Source organism: Pseudophryne corroboree, chromosome 1 (assembly GCF_028390025.1).
Source record: "Pseudophryne corroboree isolate aPseCor3 chromosome 1, aPseCor3.hap2, whole genome shotgun sequence".
Classification (NCBI taxonomy): Eukaryota; Metazoa; Chordata; class Amphibia; order Anura; family Myobatrachidae; genus Pseudophryne; species Pseudophryne corroboree.
The window spans coordinates 1,045,494,676-1,045,515,959 of NC_086444.1; the positions used below are offsets into that span (position 1 = coordinate 1,045,494,676).

At 49.0% G+C, this 21,284-nt stretch overlaps 1 protein-coding gene and 1 pseudogene across 10 annotated transcripts in view; one reads left to right on the top strand and one right to left on the bottom strand.

Annotated features, from left to right (window-relative positions):
• Positions 1 to 21,284, bottom strand: part of PCM1 (pericentriolar material 1) — a 528,103-nt gene that overhangs the window by 198,510 nt on the left and 308,309 nt on the right. For all 10 annotated transcript variants that reach the window (XM_063920820.1, XM_063920822.1, XM_063920821.1 and 7 more), the window contains 2 exons: positions 17,775 to 17,932; positions 17,294 to 17,423 (listed from right to left, as the gene is read on the bottom strand). In XM_063920820.1, the coding sequence (XP_063776890.1) occupies positions 17,294 to 17,423; positions 17,775 to 17,932 (288 nt within the window). The remainder of the gene's footprint in view (positions 1 to 17,293; positions 17,424 to 17,774; positions 17,933 to 21,284) is intronic.
• On the top strand, positions 8,451 to 8,570 carry LOC134943119 (5S ribosomal RNA; annotated as a pseudogene).

Genomic DNA, 21,284 nt, shown 5'->3' on the forward strand with positions numbered 1-21,284 from the left:
ACGTCTTCTGCCGCCGATTTCCCGGACCTCTTCTGTCTTCTGGCTCTGTAAGGGGGCCGGCGGCGCGGCTCTGGGACCCATCCATGGCTGGGCCTGTGATCGTCCCTCTGAAGCTAATGTCCAGTAGCCTAAGAAGCCCAATCCACTCTGCACGCAGGTGAGTTCGCTTCTTCTCCCCTTAGTCCCTCGGTGCAGTGAACCTGTTGCCAGCAGGACTCACTGAAAATAAAAAACCTATACTTAAACTTTTTCACTAAGCAGCTCAGGAGAGCCACCTAGTGTGCACCCTTCTCGTTCGGGCACAAAAATCTAACTGAGGCTTGGTAAAGGGTCATAGGGGGAGGAGCCAGTGCACACCAGGTAGTCCTAAAGCTTTTACTTTTGTGCCCAGTCTCCTGCGGAGCCGCTATTCCCCATGGTCCTTACGGAGTTCCCAGCATCCACTAGGACGTCAGAGAAATTTGTGTTAAACCTGAGAGACTAATGTAACTTAACAAGATTGGTGGATTATCATGTTCAGCAAACAATTCATCCAATCATCTTTGAGCCCCGCTCTACATAAACTGGAACCCTCAGTGATCATACTACGTCCTGTGACCAAGCTTATTTTGCGAAACGTACGTCAGGATAGCGATCACGTGATGCGCACACGTGATCGCGCTAGCCGGAGCGCTTAGACCATCACCAGGCAACGGCCCCGAGCCATCGCTCTCCCAGAGCGAGACCACGGACATACGCCGCTGCAGCTTCCGGAGTATCTCCACGGCAACGGCTTCAACCCACCGCTATTACAGATACACGCCGCTGCAGTCTTCGGAGCTTCTACACGGCCAAAAGCGGAACAGACAGCATATATACCAGCACTGGTATCGTATACACCCCACACCAGTGTGTAACTTAATTACTTCACAGTTACATTTTTAAGGCTATAACTGACTGAACAACCATTTGTTTCTTATCCTTTTCTGCAAACACCTCCATATAGAACTCTGAACATCAGAGACAGTCTATAGTGGTTTAGTCTCCATTTGCTGGTATCCGTTTGATATATGTCCATTTGTCTGCTATTTCGCCTTAAATTATACGCTGTCTTCTACAGCAAAAATTGAATTAGGCACTTTAGTTAATTGGTACGGCCGTACTGGTGATCTGTTCTAAGCTCAGATATAAGATATTATCAATTAGTGATGTTATGTGGCATTTATGAATTTTCCCACATATACTTTTCCTAATAATCTATTTATATTTTCTCTGTGATTGCCATGTCACATGTGGTATAATTAAGGGATTATATTTATATTTATCTCTTTGTGACCACTGTATTATATGCTGATCAATCAGCTGGTGATTGTTAAGGTTTTGTGGCCGCTGTGTCACATATTTTTCTATCGTTTAAATTATCTAGTGACTGTCAAGGTTTTGTGTCCGCTGTGTCACATATTCTTCTATCATTTAATTATCTATGTCACGAACCTCGGGCAGCGGCGACCGCGCTTGTCCCTGCGGGTGGCCTGGTCTGCCCGGCGCCTCTCTTCCCCTGTCAGTCTCCGGCTTCAGCGGCGGGTCGGCGCTGCTCTCCGGCGGCTTCCCGGAAGCAAGGGCGCCGCCATCACAAGCAAGGGCAAGGAGGCGGAGCAGGTCTGACGTCACCTGCCTGCTCCGCCAATCAGGCTAGGGCGGGGAATTTAAAATCAGATACCAGGCAGAGATCCGATGCCTGAGTATCTTCGTTTCTCCTGTGGAAGCTATGATCCAGAGCTCCCTCGTCCCTGCAAGCATCCTGTGCTTCCAAGCATCCTGTCCCTGCAAGCATCCTGTGCTTCCAAGCATCCTGTCCCTGCAAGCATCCTGTGCTTCCAAGCATCCTGTGCCTACAAGCAACCTGTGCTTCCAAGCATCCTGTGCCTACAAGCAACCTGTGCTTCCAAGCATCCTGTGCCTACAAGCACCTCCGTGCCTCCAGTTACCTCCGTGTCTCCAAGCACCTCGTGCCTCCAAGCACCTCCGTGCCTCCAAGCACCTCCGTGCCTCCAAGCACCTCGTGCCTCCAAGCACCTCGTGCCTCCAAGCACCTCGTGCCTCCAAGCACCTCCGCGCCTCAAGCACCTCCGTGCCTCCAGTTACCTCCGTGCCTCCAGTTACCTCCGTGCCTCCAGTTACCTCCGTGCCTCCAAGCACCTCCGTGCCTCCAAGCACCTCGTGCCTCCAAGCACCCCGTGCCTCCAAGCACCTCCGCGCCTCAAAGCACCTCCGTGCCTCCAGTTACCTCCGTGTCTCCAAGCACCTCGTGCCTCCAAGCACCTCGTCCCTCCAAACACCTCGGTGTCTCCAAACACCTCCGTGCCTCCAAGCACCTCCGTGCCTCCAAACACCTCCGTGCCTCCAAGGGTCTCCCAGCACTCCCTGTACTCCCAGTACCTCAGTGCCTTCAATACCACAGTGTCTCCAATATCTCAGTACCCCAGCCTTCATTATTTCTACAAGTCTTGTCTTACAGGAGACCTACAAGAATTCCTCTGGGCCTCCCGCCTGCCGTCTTAGTTCTGCATGAGGAAGACCTACATCCGGCCATCTCTACTACGACCCAGTGGCGGTTCCTCTTCCCGGTCATCGGAAGAAGCCCCGAGTCCACAACACTCCCAAACCAGGTCAGTGATAGTATACTCAGGCCTCATGGACTCGGGGGATCGGAACACGGACTCTAGTGCCATCCAGAACCTGGCTTCTCGAGTGCAAAGTCAGGAAGCAGCACAAGGTCAGGTGATGCAGTACCTCCAGCAGTTGTCCGGGCGTCTGGATCAGATTCAGGCGTCTCTGGCCTCAGTAATTCCGGCTCCTGTTCCAGCAGTCGCACCAGTTGCCGTTGCCAGCAATGTTCAACCATCGGCCGGTGTCACTCCACGCCTTCAGTTGCCTACTCCGTCCCGCTATAATGGGAATCCCAAAAATTGTCGTGGTTTCTTGAACCAGTGCGAGGTACATTTCGAGCTACTTGCACACAACTTTCCTACAGACCGGTCCAAGGTAGCATATATTATTTCTCTGTTGGAAGGTTCTGCTTTGGATTGGGTGTCTCCATTATGGGAACGATCTGATCCCATGGTTTCCAACTACACCAACTTCATCTCGTCCTTTCGAAGGATTTTCGACGAGCCCGGCAGAATGACCACTGCTTCTTCCGATTTGCTCCGTGTTCGGCAGGGCGCCCGTTCCGTGGGCCAGTACGTGGTTCATTTCCAGACCATTGCTTCCGAACTACGCTGGAATAATGATGCCCTGAGAGCTGCCTTCTGGAACGGTCTTTCCGACCGGCTGAAAGACGAGCTGGTTACTAGAGATCTGCCGGATCCATTAGAAGATTTGATTTCCCTTTGCGTCAAGGTGGATCTTCGGATGCAGGAGCGTGGAAGAGAACGTAACCGTTCGGATCGTTCCAGGTTCCGGAATCCTACTCCTAGGCCGGTGGCCTCACCTAGCTCAGATGAGCCCATGCAAATTAACCGCTCCCGACTGTCTCCGGAAGAACGACAGCGTCGTCGTGAGGGTAAACTCTGCCTTTACTGTGGAGCCGCAGATCATTTTCTTAAATCTTGTAAAGTCCGTCCGGGAAACGGGCAGACCTAGCTTGTTCCGGAGGAGTCAAGCTGGGAGTTACGACAAAAGCTTCTCCAACTTCGGACTGCTTGCTTCCAGTAACTCTAGTCTCCAATTCAGTCTCCAGGTCTTGTGAAGCCCTATTGGATTCCGGAGCTGCAGGGAACTTCGTTTCTTCCTTCTGTGCCCAAAGTTTGGGTTTAAAGTTACGGCCTATCGAGCGGCCAATTTCACTGACGGCTATCAACGGGACTAGAATTTCCAAAGGTCTCATAATGTGGCGCACGGGGCCAGTTAAGCTGCGGGTCGGGGCTCTACATCAGGAAGATTTGGAACTCTTGGTAATCCCAGAAATGCCCCATGATCTGGTTCTTGGAATGCCTTGGCTGAAAAGTCATAACCCCCACATCGATTGGAAGTCGTCACAAATTCTGTCCTGGAGTTCCTTTTGTCACACTAATTGTCTTACTCCTGTTTGTCCGCTCCGTGTTACCTCCAAAACGGATGAAGAGCACATTCCGGAGGCATATCAAGGGTACAAGGACGTATTTTCGGAACAAGCTGCTGACCTGTTACCACCTCACAGGCCTTGGGACTGCCCTATTGACCTTGTCCCAGGGAAGACGCCACCTCGTGGTCGCACATATCCTCTGTCTCTTCCCGAGACTCAAGCCATGTCGGAGTATATTAAGTCCAATATGCTCAAGGGATTCATTCGCCCCTCTTCCTCCCCTGCTGGTGCAGGCTTCTTTTTCGTGAAGAAAAAGGACGGGGGGTTGAGACCATGCATCGACTACCGCGGCCTAAACGACATTACTATTAAGAATAAATACCCCTTGCCACTAATCACAGAGTTATTTGATAGGGTTCGTGGTGCCCGCATTTTTTCAAAACTCGACTTGAGAGGAGCTTATAATCTTATACGCATCCGAGAGGGGGATGAATGGAAGACTGCCTTTAATACCCGAGATGGGCATTACGAATACTTGGTGATGCCGTTTGGTCTTAGTAATGCTCCCGCGGTTTTCCAGGGATTCGTCAACGAAATCTTTCGTGATATGCTGTATCAGAGCGTTGTGGTATATCTGGACGACATACTGATTTTTTCCAAGAATCTTGTCGAACACAGGACTCAAGTCAAAGAGGTGCTACACCGTTTACAAGAGAATCATCTCTACGCCAAGCTTTCCAAATGTACCTTTGAAGTAACATCTATTCCGTTCCTCGGTTATGTCATCTCGGGGACGGAGCTTCGCATGGATCCGGAAAAGTTGTCGGCCATTCGTGATTGGACTCAGCCTCTTTCCCTGAAAGCAATACAAAGGTTCCTGGGCTTTGCGAACTACTACAGGAAATTCATTAAAGGTTTCTCCACCATTGTTGCACCCATTACTGCCCTGACGAGAAAGGGTTCTAATCCTAGTTTGTGGCCTCCGGAAGCCATTGTAGCTTTTTCTCGCTTAAAGTTAGCTTTCACGACGGCTCCAGTTCTCCAACAACCAAATTTCGAGGAACCCTTCTTCTTAGAAGTTGATGCATCTTCAGTCGGGGTGGGGGCTGTCCTCTCCCAGCATTCCTCTGATAAGAAATTACATCCGTGTGGCTTCCACTCTCGTAAATTCTCTCCAGCCGAACGAAATTACTCTATTGGAGACCAGGAACTCTTGGCAATCAAATCTGCCTTGGAAGAATGGAGATATCTTCTAGAAGGGGCTAAACATGTGTTTACCATCTACACGGATCACAAGAATTTACTGTACATCAAATCCGCACAATGTTTGAATCCTCGCCAGGCGAGATGGGCACTTTTCTTTTCCCGATTCTCGTTCGTTATCAAGTACCGTGCCGGGACTCTCAATATTAAAGCAGATGCGCTTTCCCGTTCACAGGTTCCCACAGACGAGGATGAACCTCCGGAGCGGGGTTTAATTCTGAATCCAGTTTCTGTCTCTGCTGCTTTAACTACTCCAGCTCCTCCTCCTGGAAGAATGTCCGTACCAGCTAGATTCCGCCCAGGAATACTACGGTGGGTCCATAACTCCAAGTTTTCCGGTCATCCCGGCGCTCAGAAGATGTACAAGTTTCTGCAAAGGTCTTACTGGTGGAACACCATGAGGAAGGATGTACAAGATTGCGTTAATTCATGTCCCCAATGTACACAACATAAATCTCCTCGTCTGCCTCCTGCAGGGTTACTTCGTCCTCTGCCTATCCCTGTGAGACCCTGGACTCACATTTCCATGGACTTCATCACTGACTTGCCCTGTTCCAAGGGTTGCAACACCGTTTGGGTTATCGTTGACCGTTTTTCGAAGATGGCACACTTTGTGCCCTTGACTGGTCTTCCGACAGCACCGAAACTGGCTCTATTGTTTATCCGAGAACATTTTCGTTTGCATGGGTTGCCACAAGAGATTGTTTCTGACCGTGGAGTACAGTTCACCGCCAGGTTTTGGAAAGCCCTTTGTTCAACTCTACACATTAAACTTAAGTTTTCGTCGGCTTATCATCCCCAAACAAATGGACAAACGGAACGAGTCAATCAAGATCTAGAGACTTTTCTTCGGTTGTATCTCTCTCCTTCACAGGACAACTGGGTGGAGTTGTTGCCTTGGGCGGAGTTTGCCCATAACCATTTGTTTCATTCTTCCACTGGGGAATCACCATTTTTCGTCAACTACGGGTTCCATCCCCGTGTTCCGGAATTTCCAAGCCTTCCGATAATAGAGGTTCCTGCTGTAGCGTCCACTCTACGACACTTTGGACAAATTTGGAGAAAGGTTCATGCTAATCTTAAGCAGGTTTCTGTTCGGTACAAGTTCTTTGCAGATAAGAAACGGCAAGCCGCACCTCAATATAAAGTTGGGGACAGGGTATGGCTGTCCACACGGAATCTCCGGTTGAAGGTGCCCACCATGAAATTCGCTCCAAGGTTCATCGGTCCTTACCCTGTGCTACAAGTCTTAAATCCTGTGGTCTGTAAACTGGGTTTGCCTGCCCATCTTCGCATACCTAACGCCTTCCATGTTTCTCTACTCCGTCCCCTCATACTGAATCGATTCCACTCAGCACTCCCAAGGCCAACGTCCGTAGTGGCAGAAGCTGGAGCGGAGTTTGAAATCAAAGCTATTCTGGACTCTCGTTATCTTCATAAAAAATTACAGTACTTGGTGGACTGGAAGGGTTATGGACCTGAGGAGAGAAGTTGGATTGGGGCTACTGAAGTAACGGCTCCTCGTCTGATTCGGATCTTCCACTCCAGACATCCGACTAAGCCCGGGAAGTGTCCAGGGGCCACTCCTGGAGGAGGGGGTACTGTCACGAACCTCGGGCAGCGGCGACCGCGCTTGTCCCTGCGGGTGGCCTGGTCTGCCCGGCGCCTCTCTTCCCCTGTCAGTCTCCGGCTTCAGCGGCGGGTCGGCGCTGCTCTCCGGCGGCTTCCCGGAAGCAAGGGCGCCGCCATCACAAGCAAGGGCAAGGAGGCGGAGCAGGTCTGACGTCACCTGCCTGCTCCGCCAATCAGGCTAGGGCGGGGAATTTAAAATCAGATACCAGGCAGAGATCCGATGCCTGAGTATCTTCGTTTCTCCTGTGGAAGCTATGATCCAGAGCTCCCTCGTCCCTGCAAGCATCCTGTGCTTCCAAGCATCCTGTCCCTGCAAGCATCCTGTGCTTCCAAGCATCCTGTCCCTGCAAGCATCCTGTGCTTCCAAGCATCCTGTGCCTACAAGCAACCTGTGCTTCCAAGCATCCTGTGCCTACAAGCAACCTGTGCTTCCAAGCATCCTGTGCCTACAAGCACCTCCGTGCCTCCAGTTACCTCCGTGTCTCCAAGCACCTCGTGCCTCCAAGCACCTCCGTGCCTCCAAGCACCTCCGTGCCTCCAAGCACCTCGTGCCTCCAAGCACCTCGTGCCTCCAAGCACCTCCGCGCCTCAAGCACCTCCGTGCCTCCAGTTACCTCCGTGCCTCCAGTTACCTCCGTGCCTCCAGTTACCTCCGTGCCTCCAAGCACCTCCGTGCCTCCAAGCACCTCGTGCCTCCAAGCACCCCGTGCCTCCAAGCACCTCCGCGCCTCAAAGCACCTCCGTGCCTCCAGTTACCTCCGTGTCTCCAAGCACCTCGTGCCTCCAAGCACCTCGTCCCTCCAAACACCTCGGTGTCTCCAAACACCTCCGTGCCTCCAAGCACCTCCGTGCCTCCAAACACCTCCGTGCCTCCAAGGGTCTCCCAGCACTCCCTGTACTCCCAGTACCTCAGTGCCTTCAATACCACAGTGTCTCCAATATCTCAGTACCCCAGCCTTCATTATTTCTACAAGTCTTGTCTTACAGGAGACCTACAAGAATTCCTCTGGGCCTCCCGCCTGCCGTCTTAGTTCTGCATGAGGAAGACCTACATCCGGCCATCTCTACTACGACCCAGTGGCGGTTCCTCTTCCCGGTCATCGGAAGAAGCCCCGAGTCCACAACACTCCCAAACCAGGTCAGTGATAATCTATGTGTGACCACTGTATCATATGCTGATCAATCAGCTGGTGATTGTTAAGGTTCTGTGGCCGCTGTGATCATTCTTCTGTGACCGCCGTGTCGCATACTGACTCGTCAGTTGACGAATATTTGTGATTGTACGCATTTTTTTCTCTCTGTGACCGCCGTGTCACATACTTTCCTATATGTGGTACATTTGAATTCTTTCCACATATTTAAGTGATTATACACATACAATTTACTTCAGTGATCGCTGTGTCACACGCTGATTCATCAGCTGAATGCTACGAATCACATACGCTCTCCATTCCTTACATTTAGTAGCCACTTGGCATATATTTGGAGTGACCAAAGAGAGGAGTCCAATAATTGCGGTCACACTTCACTGGAGATGCCCAATCTCTTCTGAACTTGGAAGCTAAGCAGTGAAAGGCCGGGTCAGTACGAGGAAGGGAGACTTCCTTTGAACACCCTGGTACTGCAATAAATTGGCTTTTGGACACAGTGGCACTCAATCGTATGTCATTCAATATTGGGATTCGCATGACCAATGATTTTATTCTCTGCATCTACAAAAATCCGTAATGGATATTAATCGCAGAATGAATGATGGTCATACATTTCATAAGACATATCATACAGAATTATGATGACAAAAGCATCACAGAAATTTGCTCCTGGCAATTTGTAAATCGTGAATATTTGGGATCACGAATAATTTAATTTATCAATATTTTCGCTAAGCTACCTCAATTTCATATGCAGTCACTCCCTGAATCTATTTTTTGCTAATTATATTGTCTTTATTAATAATTCATAAATTATACCAATAACCTCTGAATTAGAGTGCTCCCACAAAAGAGTCTTTTCCAAATTCCTCTTTTTGGCTTTCTTTGTACTTGATACTTTTGACTCTAGGGAGCACCACTGAAAGCAACATTATACGATATTGGGATAAATCCTTACAACATCTATGGTTGCCATATATAGAAGGAATTCTATTTAAATTCAGTTTTTCAGAGGCCACTAATTGTATCACAAAAATCCTTTTGGACTGGTGCGGTTTTCCCCCCCAAACCCCTCTCACACGAAAGGACTGCAAGGAGGGTCCGGCGTAAGAAAGCCTAGAAGGTGGTGCAGCCGACGGGCAGATAGGTAGACTTACCCGCCGTGGCTTGGAAGATCCATTTATTTATTTAGTCCCCAAACAAGGCATCACCCGTAAAGGGAAGATTTTGTACACCCTTTTTGGAATTCGCATCTGCCGACAAGAGCTCTGCGCGCTGAAACAGCCATAGCAGTAGTGCGGCCATTATCCTACACAACTCCTTAATAGCCTCGCCTTAAAATATGTAGGATCCTGTAAATGTTGCAGCAGAGTAATGACCTCATCCCAGGACAGAGCGTCTAAACCGTCAACAACATTATCAGACCACTTGACTATCACCCTGGAAATCCACCCAAAAACTAATTATGGGGCATTGTGTTGCGCTTGCCGCCGTATATATTGCCTTGAGCATAGTCTCAATTTTACTCTCTTTTAGGGATCTAGCCCCTGGCACCGGCAGTACCAATTTTTTTTTAGACAGTCTGGATACAGACTGATCGACTGACTGGGGGTTTTACCGTATCTTCCTGCCCTCAGCTGGAAGGGGAAAAAGTAGATAAACATTTTTAAAATTCCTCAGAGGATTTTATCAGGGTTTAAGCCTTCCTGGCCAGGGAGTTTAATTCTTTAGACACAGGAAAAATAGCGGAGGTCTTAGGTCTAACATTAAAATACAACTCCTCATCTGGTTCTGCCTCCTGATCCAGTTTGTGAAGGGTCTCTCTTACAGCAAAAAATGAGAGCCTCCACCCCAGGGGACAGAAAGCTGTCCTCAACCATATATTCATCATCATTTACATCAGGCTGATCAGAATCAGACTGGAGCACCTGTGGCAGTGAGCGTTTATGTGAAACCACTAGAGGGGTCTGAGAAGCCTTCTTGGTATCTGCTGCTTTAGCCACACAATCAATAGAGTGTTTTAACACCTGTCTCTCTCCTTTAGCTACAGCCAATTCTGAATTTACATTCTGAATCATGCTTTTAAAGCTATCTAACCAATCAGCTGCCTGTGAGTTGGGTCCCTGTGGTGATAAGGAACATTGCTCACACATGAGTGACCCCGCTGAAGATGGGGTAGAGTTACAAGCAGCACACATAACCATGTCACCAGACATCTTACACAATAGTAATACAGCGCAGCCCACTGACCAACACCTCCACACAGACCCTAGAGAGCCCCTGGAGTGACACTGAGGAACGGACACCAGCATACAGAACACAGTAGCACAATGTGTTGAAGTACGTGTATGACCTGATATAAGTGTAGCGGCGCTACCGCTGGCGTGCTCCCCCCCTTTCTATGACCCCCTGGTACCAGTTTGCAGTCAGTAGCAGCGTAGATCCTAAAGGAACAGTGTGCATGCAGCCATGAAGATTTGCAGCAGCAGGAAATGGCACCTTCCTGCTGCTGGTCCCGCTTTAGGATACTGCGCCACTTGTAATGGCACGAGGTCCCTATGAAAGTTTATACTGGCCACCTATAACGAACAGCATAATATGCATTGTACAGTACACACATAGCCTTGAGACAGTGAGCACTGTGGGGCTTAACAGCCCTGAACCAGTTTGTCCGTGGCGGGCATCGCAGCTCCGGGCCCGTGACCGCCACGTGACTTACCGCCAAAACTGCACCGGGGACCCACTAACCGGGACCCCGATGTAACTCTCACCACACCTTGTAACTTCGGCATCTGTTAGAGGGTGGCAACTAGCTGCTGGCGTGGGCACACATACCAACGATGTGTAATCAGCACCTCAGGAGCTCAGTGTCCTGTCAGCTGGGATTACGAACCATTAACCCTCAGGAGGTTAGTTCGGTCCCCCCTCTAAGTCCCACGAAGCAGGTAGCCTGGTTGCCAACAAGAGCTACCTGAAAATAATAAACTAAAATAAAAATAAAGGAAAATCTCTGGAGCTCCAGAGAGATGCACCCAGCTTCATGGGCACATTTTTCTAAACTTAGTCTAGTAGGAGGGGCATAGAGGGGAGGAGCCAGCACACCCATACACACACCAAAGGTTTTAAAGTGCCAGGCTCCAGTGGACCCGATCTATATCCCATGGTACTAAAATACAATATCCCAGTATCCACTAGGACGTAAGAGAAAAGAGGTTGGCAATAAAATCTGTACCTCTGAGAAAGGGTACCGGGATGATGTCTTTGGAGGCTACAAAGGGAAAACTGACTTCCTTATGGTTTAATACCAGTCTACAGATGGTATTCCTACAGATGGCTCCCAAACCATCTTTCTCCAGCTCAACCGAAACCATGGCATTCCCCGTCAAGGTAGCCTCAGTCAGAATGCATCATAACACATGAATATTTTAATGTATATCATACAATTTAAGGTAAGCTAATTCCAAGCCAAAAGAAAAAAAAAAAAAAACAACATTTTACTTACCGGTAAATCTATTTCTCGTAGTCGATGCTGGGGACTCCGTAAGGACCATGGGGAATAGACGGGCTCCGCAGGAGACAGGGCACTTTAAGAAAGAATTAGGATACTGGTGTGCACTGGCTCCTCCCTCTATGCCCCTCCTCCAGACCTCAGTTAAGGAAACTGTGCCCGGAAGAGCTGACAGTACAAGGAAAGGATTTTAGAATCCAGGGTAAGACTCATACCAGCCACACCAATCACACCGTATAACTCGTGATAAACTTACACCGTTAACAGTATGAACAACAGAACATCAGATAAACCCTGATGCAAACATAATAACCCTTATTTAAGCAATAACTATATACAAGTATTGCAGAAGAAATCCGCACTTGGGACGGGCGCCCAGCATCCACTACGGACTACGAGAAATAGATTTACCGGTAAGTAAAATCTTATTTTCTCTAACGTCCTAGTGAATGCTGGGGACTACGTAAGGACCGTGGGGATTATTCCAAAGCTCCCAAACGGGCGGGAGTGCGCGGATGACTCTGCAGCACCGATTGAGCAAACACAAGGTCCTCCTCAGCCAGGGTATCAAACTTGTAGAACTTTGCAAAAGTGTTTGAACCCGACCAAGTTGCTGCTCGGCAAAGCTGTAATGCCGAGACCCCTCGGGCAGCCGCCCAAGAAGAGCCCACCTTCCTTGTGGAATGGGCTTTCACTGATTTTGGTAGCGGAAATCCAGCCGCAGAATGAGCCTGCTGAATCGTGTTACAGATCCAGCGAGCAATAGTTTGCTTTGAAGCAGGAGCACCCAGCTTGTTGGATGCATACAGGATAAACAGCGAGTCAGTTTTCCTGACTCTAGCCGTTCTGGCTACATAAACTTTCAAAGCCCTGACTACATTTAGTAACTCGGAATCGTCCAAGTCACGAGTAGCCACAGGAACTACAATAGGTTGGTTCATATGAAAGGATGACACCACTTTTGGCAGAAATTGTGGACGAGTCCGCAATTCTGCTCTGTCCATATGGAAAACCAGATAGGGGCTTTTATGTGACAAAGCCGCCAATTCTGACACACGCCTAGCCGAAGCCAAGGCTAATAGCATGACCACCTTCCACGTGAGATATTTTAACTCCACGGTTTTAAGTGGCTCAAACCAGTGTGATTTCAGGAAACTCAACACCACGTTAAGATCCCAAGGTGCCACTGGAGGCACAAACGGGGACTGAATATGCAGCACTCCCTTTACAAATGTCTGAACTTCAGGAAGAGAAGCCAGTTCTTTTTGAAAGAAAATGGATATGGCCGAAATCTGGACCTTAATGGACCCCCAATTTTAGGCCCAAAGTCACTCCCGCCTGTAGGAAGTGAAGGAAACGGCCAAGCTGGAATTCCTCTGTAGGGGCATTCCTGGCCTCACACCAAGCAACATATTATCGCCATATACGGTGATAATGTTTAGCCGTCACGTCCTTCCTAGCCTTTATTAGCGTAGGAATAACCTCATCCGGAATCCCTTTTTCTGCTAGGATCCGGCGTTCAACCGCCATGCCGTCAAACGCAGCCGCAGTAAGTCTTGGAACAGACAGGGCCCCTGCTGCAACAGATCCTGCCTTAGAGGCAGAGGCCATGGGTCCTCTATGAGCATTTCTTGCAGTTCCGGATACCAAGTCCTTCTTGGCCAATCCGGAACAATGAGTATTGCTCTCACTCCTCTTTTTCTTATGATTCTCAGCACCTTGGGTATGAGAGGAAGAGGAAAAAAAAAAAAACGACCGGAACACCCACGGTGTCACCAGTGCGTCTACAGCTATCGCCTGAGGGTCTCTTGACCTGGCGCAATATCTCTGTAGCTTTTTGTTGAGGCGGGATGCCATCATGTCCACCTGTGGCAGTTCCCATCTCCTTGCAATCTGCGTGAAGACTTCCTGATGAAGTCCCCACTCTCCCGGGTGGAGGTCGTGCCTGCTGAGGAAGTCTGCTTCCCAGTTGTCCACTCCCGGAATGAACACTGCTGACAGTGCTTGTACGTGATTCTCCGCCCATCGAAGAATTCTGGTTGCTTCCGCCATCGCCACCCTGCTTCTTGTGCCGCCTTGGCGGTTTACATGAGCCACTGCGGTGATGTTGTCTGATTGAATCAGCACCGATTGGTCGCGAAGCAGGGTCTCCGCTTGACTTAGGGCGTTGTATATGGCCCTTAGTTCCAGGATATTGATGTGCAGGCAAGTCTCCTGACTTGACCACAGACCTTGGAAATTTCTTCCCTGTGTGACTGCCCCCCCACCCTCGGAGGCTTGCATCCGTGGTCACCAGGACCCAGTCCTGAATGCCGAATCTGCGGCCCTCGAGAAGGTGAGTGCTCTGCAGCCACCACAGAAGAGACACCCTGGCCCTGGGGGATAGGGTGATCAGCTGATGCATCTGTAGATGCGATCCGGACCACTTGTCCAACAGATCCTACTGAAAGGTCCTCGCATGGAACCTGCCGAAGGTAATGGCCTCGTATGACGCCACCATCTTTCCCAGGACTCTCGTGCAGTGATGCACCGACACCTGTTTTGGTTTTAAGAGGTCTCTGACCAGTGTCATAAGTTCCTGCGCCTTCTCCGTCGGGAGAAAAACCTTCTTCTGGTCTGTGTCCAGAATCATGCCCAGGAAGGGCAGACGCGTCGTAGGAATCAGCTGCGACTTTGGAATATTTAGAATCCAGCCGTGCTGTTGTAACACTTCCCGAGAGCGTGCTACACTGATCAGCAACTGCTCTCTGGACCTCGCCTTTATGAGGAGATCGTCCAAGTATGAGATAATTGTGACTCCTTGCTTTCGCAATATATTTCGAATTGGTAATGACAATCCTGTACCACAAATCTGAGGTACTCCTGATGAGGCAGATAAATGGGGACATGAAGGTAAGCATCCTTTATGTCCAGAGACACCATAAAATCCCCCTCCTCCAGGCTTGCGATGACCGCTCTGAGCGATTCCATCTTGAACTTGAACCTTTTCAGGTATATGTTCAGGGATTTTAAAAATTCAATATGGGTCTGACCGTACCGTCCGGTTTCGGTACCACAAACATTGTCGAATAGTAACCCCTTCCCTGTTGAAGACGGGTAACCTTTACCACCACCTGCTGTAGATACAATTTGTGAATTGTATTTCCCTCTCTATGGGGGAAGCTGGCAGGGCCGATTTGAGGTAACGGTGAGGGGGCATCACTTCGAATTCCAGCTTGTATCTCTGAGACACAATCTCTTTAGCCCAGGGATCCACCTGTGAGTGAACCCACTTGTGGCTGAAATTTCGGAGACGCGCCCCCACCGGGCCTGGCTCCGCCTGTGGAGCCCCAGCGTCATGCGGTGGATTTAGTGGAAGCCGGGGAGGACTTCTGTTCCTGGGAACTAGCTGTATTGTGCAGCTTCTTTCCTCTACCCCTGCCTCTGGCAAGAAAGGACGCACCTCGGACTTTCTTGCCCCTTTGTGTTCGAAAGGACTGCATTTGGTAATACGGTGCTTTCTTAGGTTGTGAGGGAATATATGGCAAAAAATTTGACTTTCCAGCCGTAACTGTGGAGACCAGGTCCGAGAGACCGTCCCCAAACAATTCCTCACCCTTATACAGTAAAACCTCCATGTGCCTTTTTGAGTCGGCATCGCCTGTCCATTGCAGAGTCCACAGGACCCTTCTGGCAGAAATCGACATAGCATTTATTCTAGATCCCAGTAGGCTAGTGTGTCTTTGGGCATCTCTCATATATAGGACAGCGTCTTTTATATGCCCCAGGGTCAGTATTATAGTATCCTTGTCCAAGGTATCAAGTTCCTCAGAGAAGGGATCTGTCCATGCTGCTACAGCACTACACATCCAGGCCGACGCATTTGCCGGCCTTAGCAGAGTACCTGAATGTGCATAAATGGATTTCAGGATACCCTCCTGCTTTCTATCTGCAGCATCTTTTAGGGTGGCCGTATCCTGTGACTGCAGGGCTACCCTCTTGGATAAGCGTGTTAAAGCTTTGTCCACCCTAGGGGAGGATTCCCAGCGTAACCTGTCCGTTGGCGGGAAAGGATACGCCATAAGCATCCGTTTGGAAATCTGCATTTTCCTATCTGGAGATTCCCAAGCCTTTTCACATAACTCATTTAATTCATGTGAAGGGGGAAAGGTCACCTCTTGCCTCTTCTCCCCATACATATAAACCCTCTTGTCAGGGACTGGGGTTTCCTCTGTGATGTGTAACACATCTTTCATTGCTATAATCATGTAGCGGATGGCTTTAGCCATTTTAGGCTGTAACTTTGCATCATCGCCATCGACACTGGAGTCAGAATCCGTGTCGATATCTGTGTCAACAATTTGGGATAGTGGGCGCTTCTGAGACCCTGACGGCCTCTGCGCTGTAGGATCAGGCATGGGTCGAGACCCTGACTGTCCCAAGGCTTCAGCTTTATCCAACCTCTTATGCAAGGAATTTACATTATCATTTAAAACCTACCACATATCCATCCAATCGGGTGTCGGCGGCGACCCCACTTTCATTTGTACCCGCTCTGTTTCCACATAGCCTTCCTCGTCAAACATGCCGACACAAGCGTACCGACACACCACGCACACAGGGGATGCTCTATTTGGAGACAGTTCCCCCACACAAGGCCTTTTGGAGAGACAGAGAGAGAGTATGCCAGCACACACCCCAGCGCTAAATGACCCAGGAATCACACAGTAACTTAGTGTTAACCCAGTAGCTGCTGTATATCAGTTTTTGCGCCAAATTTATGTGCCCCCCCTCTCTTTTCACCCTCTTTCTACCGTGTTTCTGCAGGGGAGAGCCTGGGGAGCTTCCTCTCAGCGGAGCTGTGGAGAGAAAATAGCGCTGGTGAGTGCTGAGGAAGAAGCCCCGCCCCCTCAGCGGCGGGCTTCTGTCCCGCGTTTTGTGTGTAAAATAATGGCGGGGGCTCATGCATATATACAGTGCCCAACTGTATATATGCTGCTTTTGCCATGAGGTACCCAATTGCTGCCCAGGGCGCCCCCCCCCCCCCCTGCACACTACAGTGACCGGAGTGTGTGGGTTTAGTGTGGGAGCAATGGCGCACAGCTGCAGTGCTGTGCGCTACCTCAGATGAAGACTGGAGTCTTCTGCCGACGATTTCGAAGTCTTCTTGCTTCTCACGCCGGCTTCTGTCTTCTGGCTCTGCGAGGGGGACGGCGGCGCGGCTCCGGGATCGGACGACCAAGGGTGCGATCCTGTGTACGATCCCTCTGGAGCTAAGGGTGTCCAGTAGCCTAAGAAGCAGGACCTATCTTCTAGTGAGTAGGGCTGCTTCTCTCCCCTCAGTCCCACGTAGCAGAGAGTCTGTTGCCAGCAGATCTCTCTGAAAATAAAAAATCCTTACAAAATACTTTCTTATTAGCAAGCTCAGGAGAGCTCACTAAGGTGCACCCAGCTCGTCCGGGCACAGATTCAAACTGAGGTCTGGAGGAGGGACATAGAGGGAGGAGCCAGTGCACACCAGTATCCTAATTCTTTCTTAAAGTGCCGTCTCCTGCGGAGCCCGTTTATTCCCCATGGTCCTTACGGAGTCCCCAGTATCCACTAGGACGTTAGATAAATAATATTAAGTTTAGTGTGACATAAGAGTCAAACTCAAAACAGATTTCAACAGTCTTACAACTGGTCATTCCCAAACTCATCAAGCATCACACTCACCTGAAGATCAGGACATGCTTTCCGTAGTGTCTGAATTTTCTCTTGAATTTCTATAAGTTTTTTCCTTTCTTCCTGTAACTGTTTTAATTCCTGTTGCTGCTGCTGAAGCTTTGATTCATAAAATTTCTCTCTGTAATATTAATGTTCATAGTAAGTAAACAGATCAAAAAAGCCTTCAAAAAGGGTTTTAATAACCTTATTCCAGACCAGCAAATGTGTGTGATCCCCCATTATTTGTGAGGTAAAGCAGACCCTATAGTTCACTTACACTAAGGAATTCTGAATAAACTCTTTAGCAACTCCAAATGAAAGCCATCCAATCAAGTGCCAATTTCCATTTTAGTCTCTTCTCTTTTTAGGGTCAGCAACAGTATTCAGTACAATAGGGAATTAGGAACTGCTGCATCTTAAATGTTTGTGCCAAAAAACACCTGCTATCTTCAAATGAGGAAAGCCCCTTTAATGAAAGTTAAATAATTACCTTGCTTGCTCCTTAAGAGCTACATCTCTCTGTGCCTTAGATGCATTGGGGCGTGTATTATTTGGTTGCTGCTTTGTGTCTGCCTCCTCCAGTAAATGATGACTGTCACTAGCTGACCTATCAGCTGGTATTGTTTCAGACTCTGTATCATCACCATACTGAGGAAAGAAAAAAAAAAAATGTCAGGTTAGCATTTTAGTCATTCATTTTATTAATTGATCAAACCTGAAACAATTCACTAGAACAGAAACGATTTTCATGAAAGATTAACAAATTAAACTACTGATTATGAAAATTAAAAACTGAAAATAAGCAAAAAAAAAATCTCACTAAAAAGTGTATAGCCCTGGATCATCAATTACCACAGAAAAGTGAATAATAGGAAACAATTATATTCTTCCTTTGATATTGTGGTGCTAAGATCAGGGGATGTCCTCGTTGCCACCTGGGGCACCAAGCTGTGGCCTATGTTGTTCAACAAGACATAAAATCTCCAGACTCTAGAAGTTGCCAAAACAGAATTGGTTTCCATGTATTACATTTTTAATCCGGTTCGAAAGGAGCATGTGTATGGCTGTTAAGACCCGAAGGAGCCATAGGCGGAATGCAGGAGGCAGTTGCACATGCAGCACTCTTTCCCAATGTATGTCTGGTAAATGTGTCATGCATCGCTGAGATCTGAACGTTAAAAAAACAAAAATCTTAAACCATTATCCCTGCAAAAATAAATTCCTTCTTCGATCACCATTTTCAAAACCATATGATAACTTTTTGCCATAGCAAACATGGCTTCAACAGTCATGCTGTCAAAGTCAGCAGTGGTAAGACTTTGTGTTTACTATTATTTTGAGAAAGCCTGTGTACCTAACAGGGAAAATAAGAATTTACTCACCGGTAATTCTATTTCTCGTAGTCCGTAGTGGATGCTGGGCACTCCGTAAGGACCATGGGGAATAGACGGGCTCCGCAGGAGACTGGGCACTCTAAAAGAAAGATTAGGTACTATCTGGTGTGCACTGGCTCCTCCCTCTATGCCCCTCCTCCAGACCTCAGTTAGGGAAACTGTGCCCGGAAGAGCTGACACTACAAGGAAAGGATTTGGAATCCAGGGTAAGACTCATACCAGCCACACCAATCACACCGTACTTGTGAAAACTATACCCAGTTAACAGTATGAACAACAAAATGAGCCTCATTAACAGATGGCTCATAACAAAACCCTTTAGTTAAGCAATAACTATATACACGTATTGCAGAGAGTCCGCACTTGGGACGGGCTCCCAGCATCCACTACGGACTACGAGAAATAGAATTACCGGTGAGTAAATTCTTATTTTCTCTGACGTCCTAGTGGATGCTGGGTACTCCGTAAGGACCATGGGGATTATACCAAAGCACCCACACGGGCGGGAGAGTGCGGATGACTCTGCAGCACCGAATGAGCAAACTCAAGGTCCTCCTCAGCCAGGGTATCAAACGTGTAGAATTTTGCAAACGTGTTTGATCCCGACCAGGTAGCAGCTCGGCAAAGTTGTAAAGCCGAGACCCCTCGGGCAGCCGCCCAAGAAGAGCCCACCTTTCTCGTGGAATGGGCTTTGACTGATTTAGGATGCGGCAGTCCAGCCGCAGAATGTGCAAGTTGAATCGTGCAACAGATCCAGCGAGCAATAGTCTGCTTAGAAGCAGGAGCACCCAGCTTGTTGGGTGCATGCAGGATAAACAGCGAGTCAGTTTTTCTGACTCTAGCCGTCCTGGAAACATAGATTTTCAGGGCCCGGACTACGTCCAGCAACTTGGAAGCCTCCAAGTCCCAAGTAGCCGCAGGCACCACAATAGGTTGGTTCAAATGAAACGCTGATACCACCTTAGGGAGAAATTGGGGACGAGTCCTCAATTCTGCCCTGTCCATATGGAAGATCAGATAGGGGCTTTTACACGACAAAGCCGCCAATTCTGACACACGCCTAGCCGAAGCCAAGGCCAAAAGCATGACCACTTTCCACGTGAGATATTTCAACTCCACGGTCTTAAGTGGCTCAAACCAATGTGATTTCAGGAAATCCAACACAACGTTGAGATCCCAAGGTGCCACTGCGGGCACAAAAGGGGGCTGAATATGCAGCACTCCCTTAACAAACGTCTGAACTTCAGGCAGTGAAGCCAGTTCTTTTTGAAAGAAAATAGACAGGGCCGAAATCTGGACTTTAATGGATCCCAATTTTAGGCCCATAGTCACTCCTGACTGTAGGAAGTGCAGAAATCGACCCAGCTGAAATTCTTCTGTTGGGGCCTTCATAGCCTCACACCAAGCACATATTTTCGCCATATGCGGTGATAATGTTTTGCGGTCACATCCTTCCTAGCTTTTATCAGCGTAGGAATGACTTCAACCGGAATGCCCTTTTCCATCAGGATCCGGCGTTCAACCGCCATGCCGTCAAACGCAGCCGCGGAAAGTCTTGGAACAGACAGGGCCCCTGCTGTAGCAGGTCCTGTCTGAGAGGCAGAGGCCAAGGGTCCTCTGAGATCATTTCTTGTAGTTCCGGGTACCAAGTCCTTCTTGGCCAACGATGAGTATAGTTCTTACTCCTCTCTTTCTTATTATCCTCAGTACCTTTGGTATGAGAGGAAGAGGAGGGAACACATAAACAGACTGGTACACCCACGGTGTCACTAGAGCGTCCACAGCTATCGCCTGAGGGTCCCTTGACCTGGCGCAATATCTTTTTAGCTTTTTGTTGAGGCGGGACGCCATCATGTCCACCTGTGGCCTTTCCCAACGATTTACAATCAGCTGGAAGACTTCTGGATGAAGTCCCCACTCTCCCGGGTGGAGGTCGTGCCTGCTGAGGAAGTCTGCTTCCCAGTTGTCCACTCCCGGAATGTACACTGCGGACAGCGCTATCACGTGATTTTCCGCCCATCGGAGAATCCTTGTGGCTTCTGCCATCGCCATCCTGCTTCTTGTGCCGCCCTGTCGGTTTACATGGGCGACCGCCGTGATGTTGTCTGACTGAATCAGCACCGGCTGGTTTTTGAAGCAGGGGTCTTGCCTGACTTAGGGCATTGTAAATGGCCCTTAGTTCCAGAATATTTATGTGTAGGGAAGCTTCCTGACTCGACCATTGTCCTTGGAAGTTTCTTCCCTGAGTGACTGCCCCCCAACCTCGGAGGCTTGCATCCGTGGTCACCAGGATCCAGTCCTGTGTGCCGAATCTGCGGCCCTCGAGAAGATGAGCACTCTGCAGCCACCACAGCAGAGACACCCTGGCCCTCGGGGACAGGGTGATCAGCCAATGCATCTGAAGATGCGATCCGGACCACTTGTCTAACAGATCCCACTGAAAGATCTGTGCATGGAACCTGCCGAATGGAATTTCTTCGTAAGAAGCTACCATCTTTCCCAGGACTCGCGTGCAGTGATGCACAGACACCTGTTTTGGTTTTAGGAGGTCTCTGATCAGAGATGACAACTCCTTGGCCTTCTCCTCCGGGAGAAACACCTTCTAT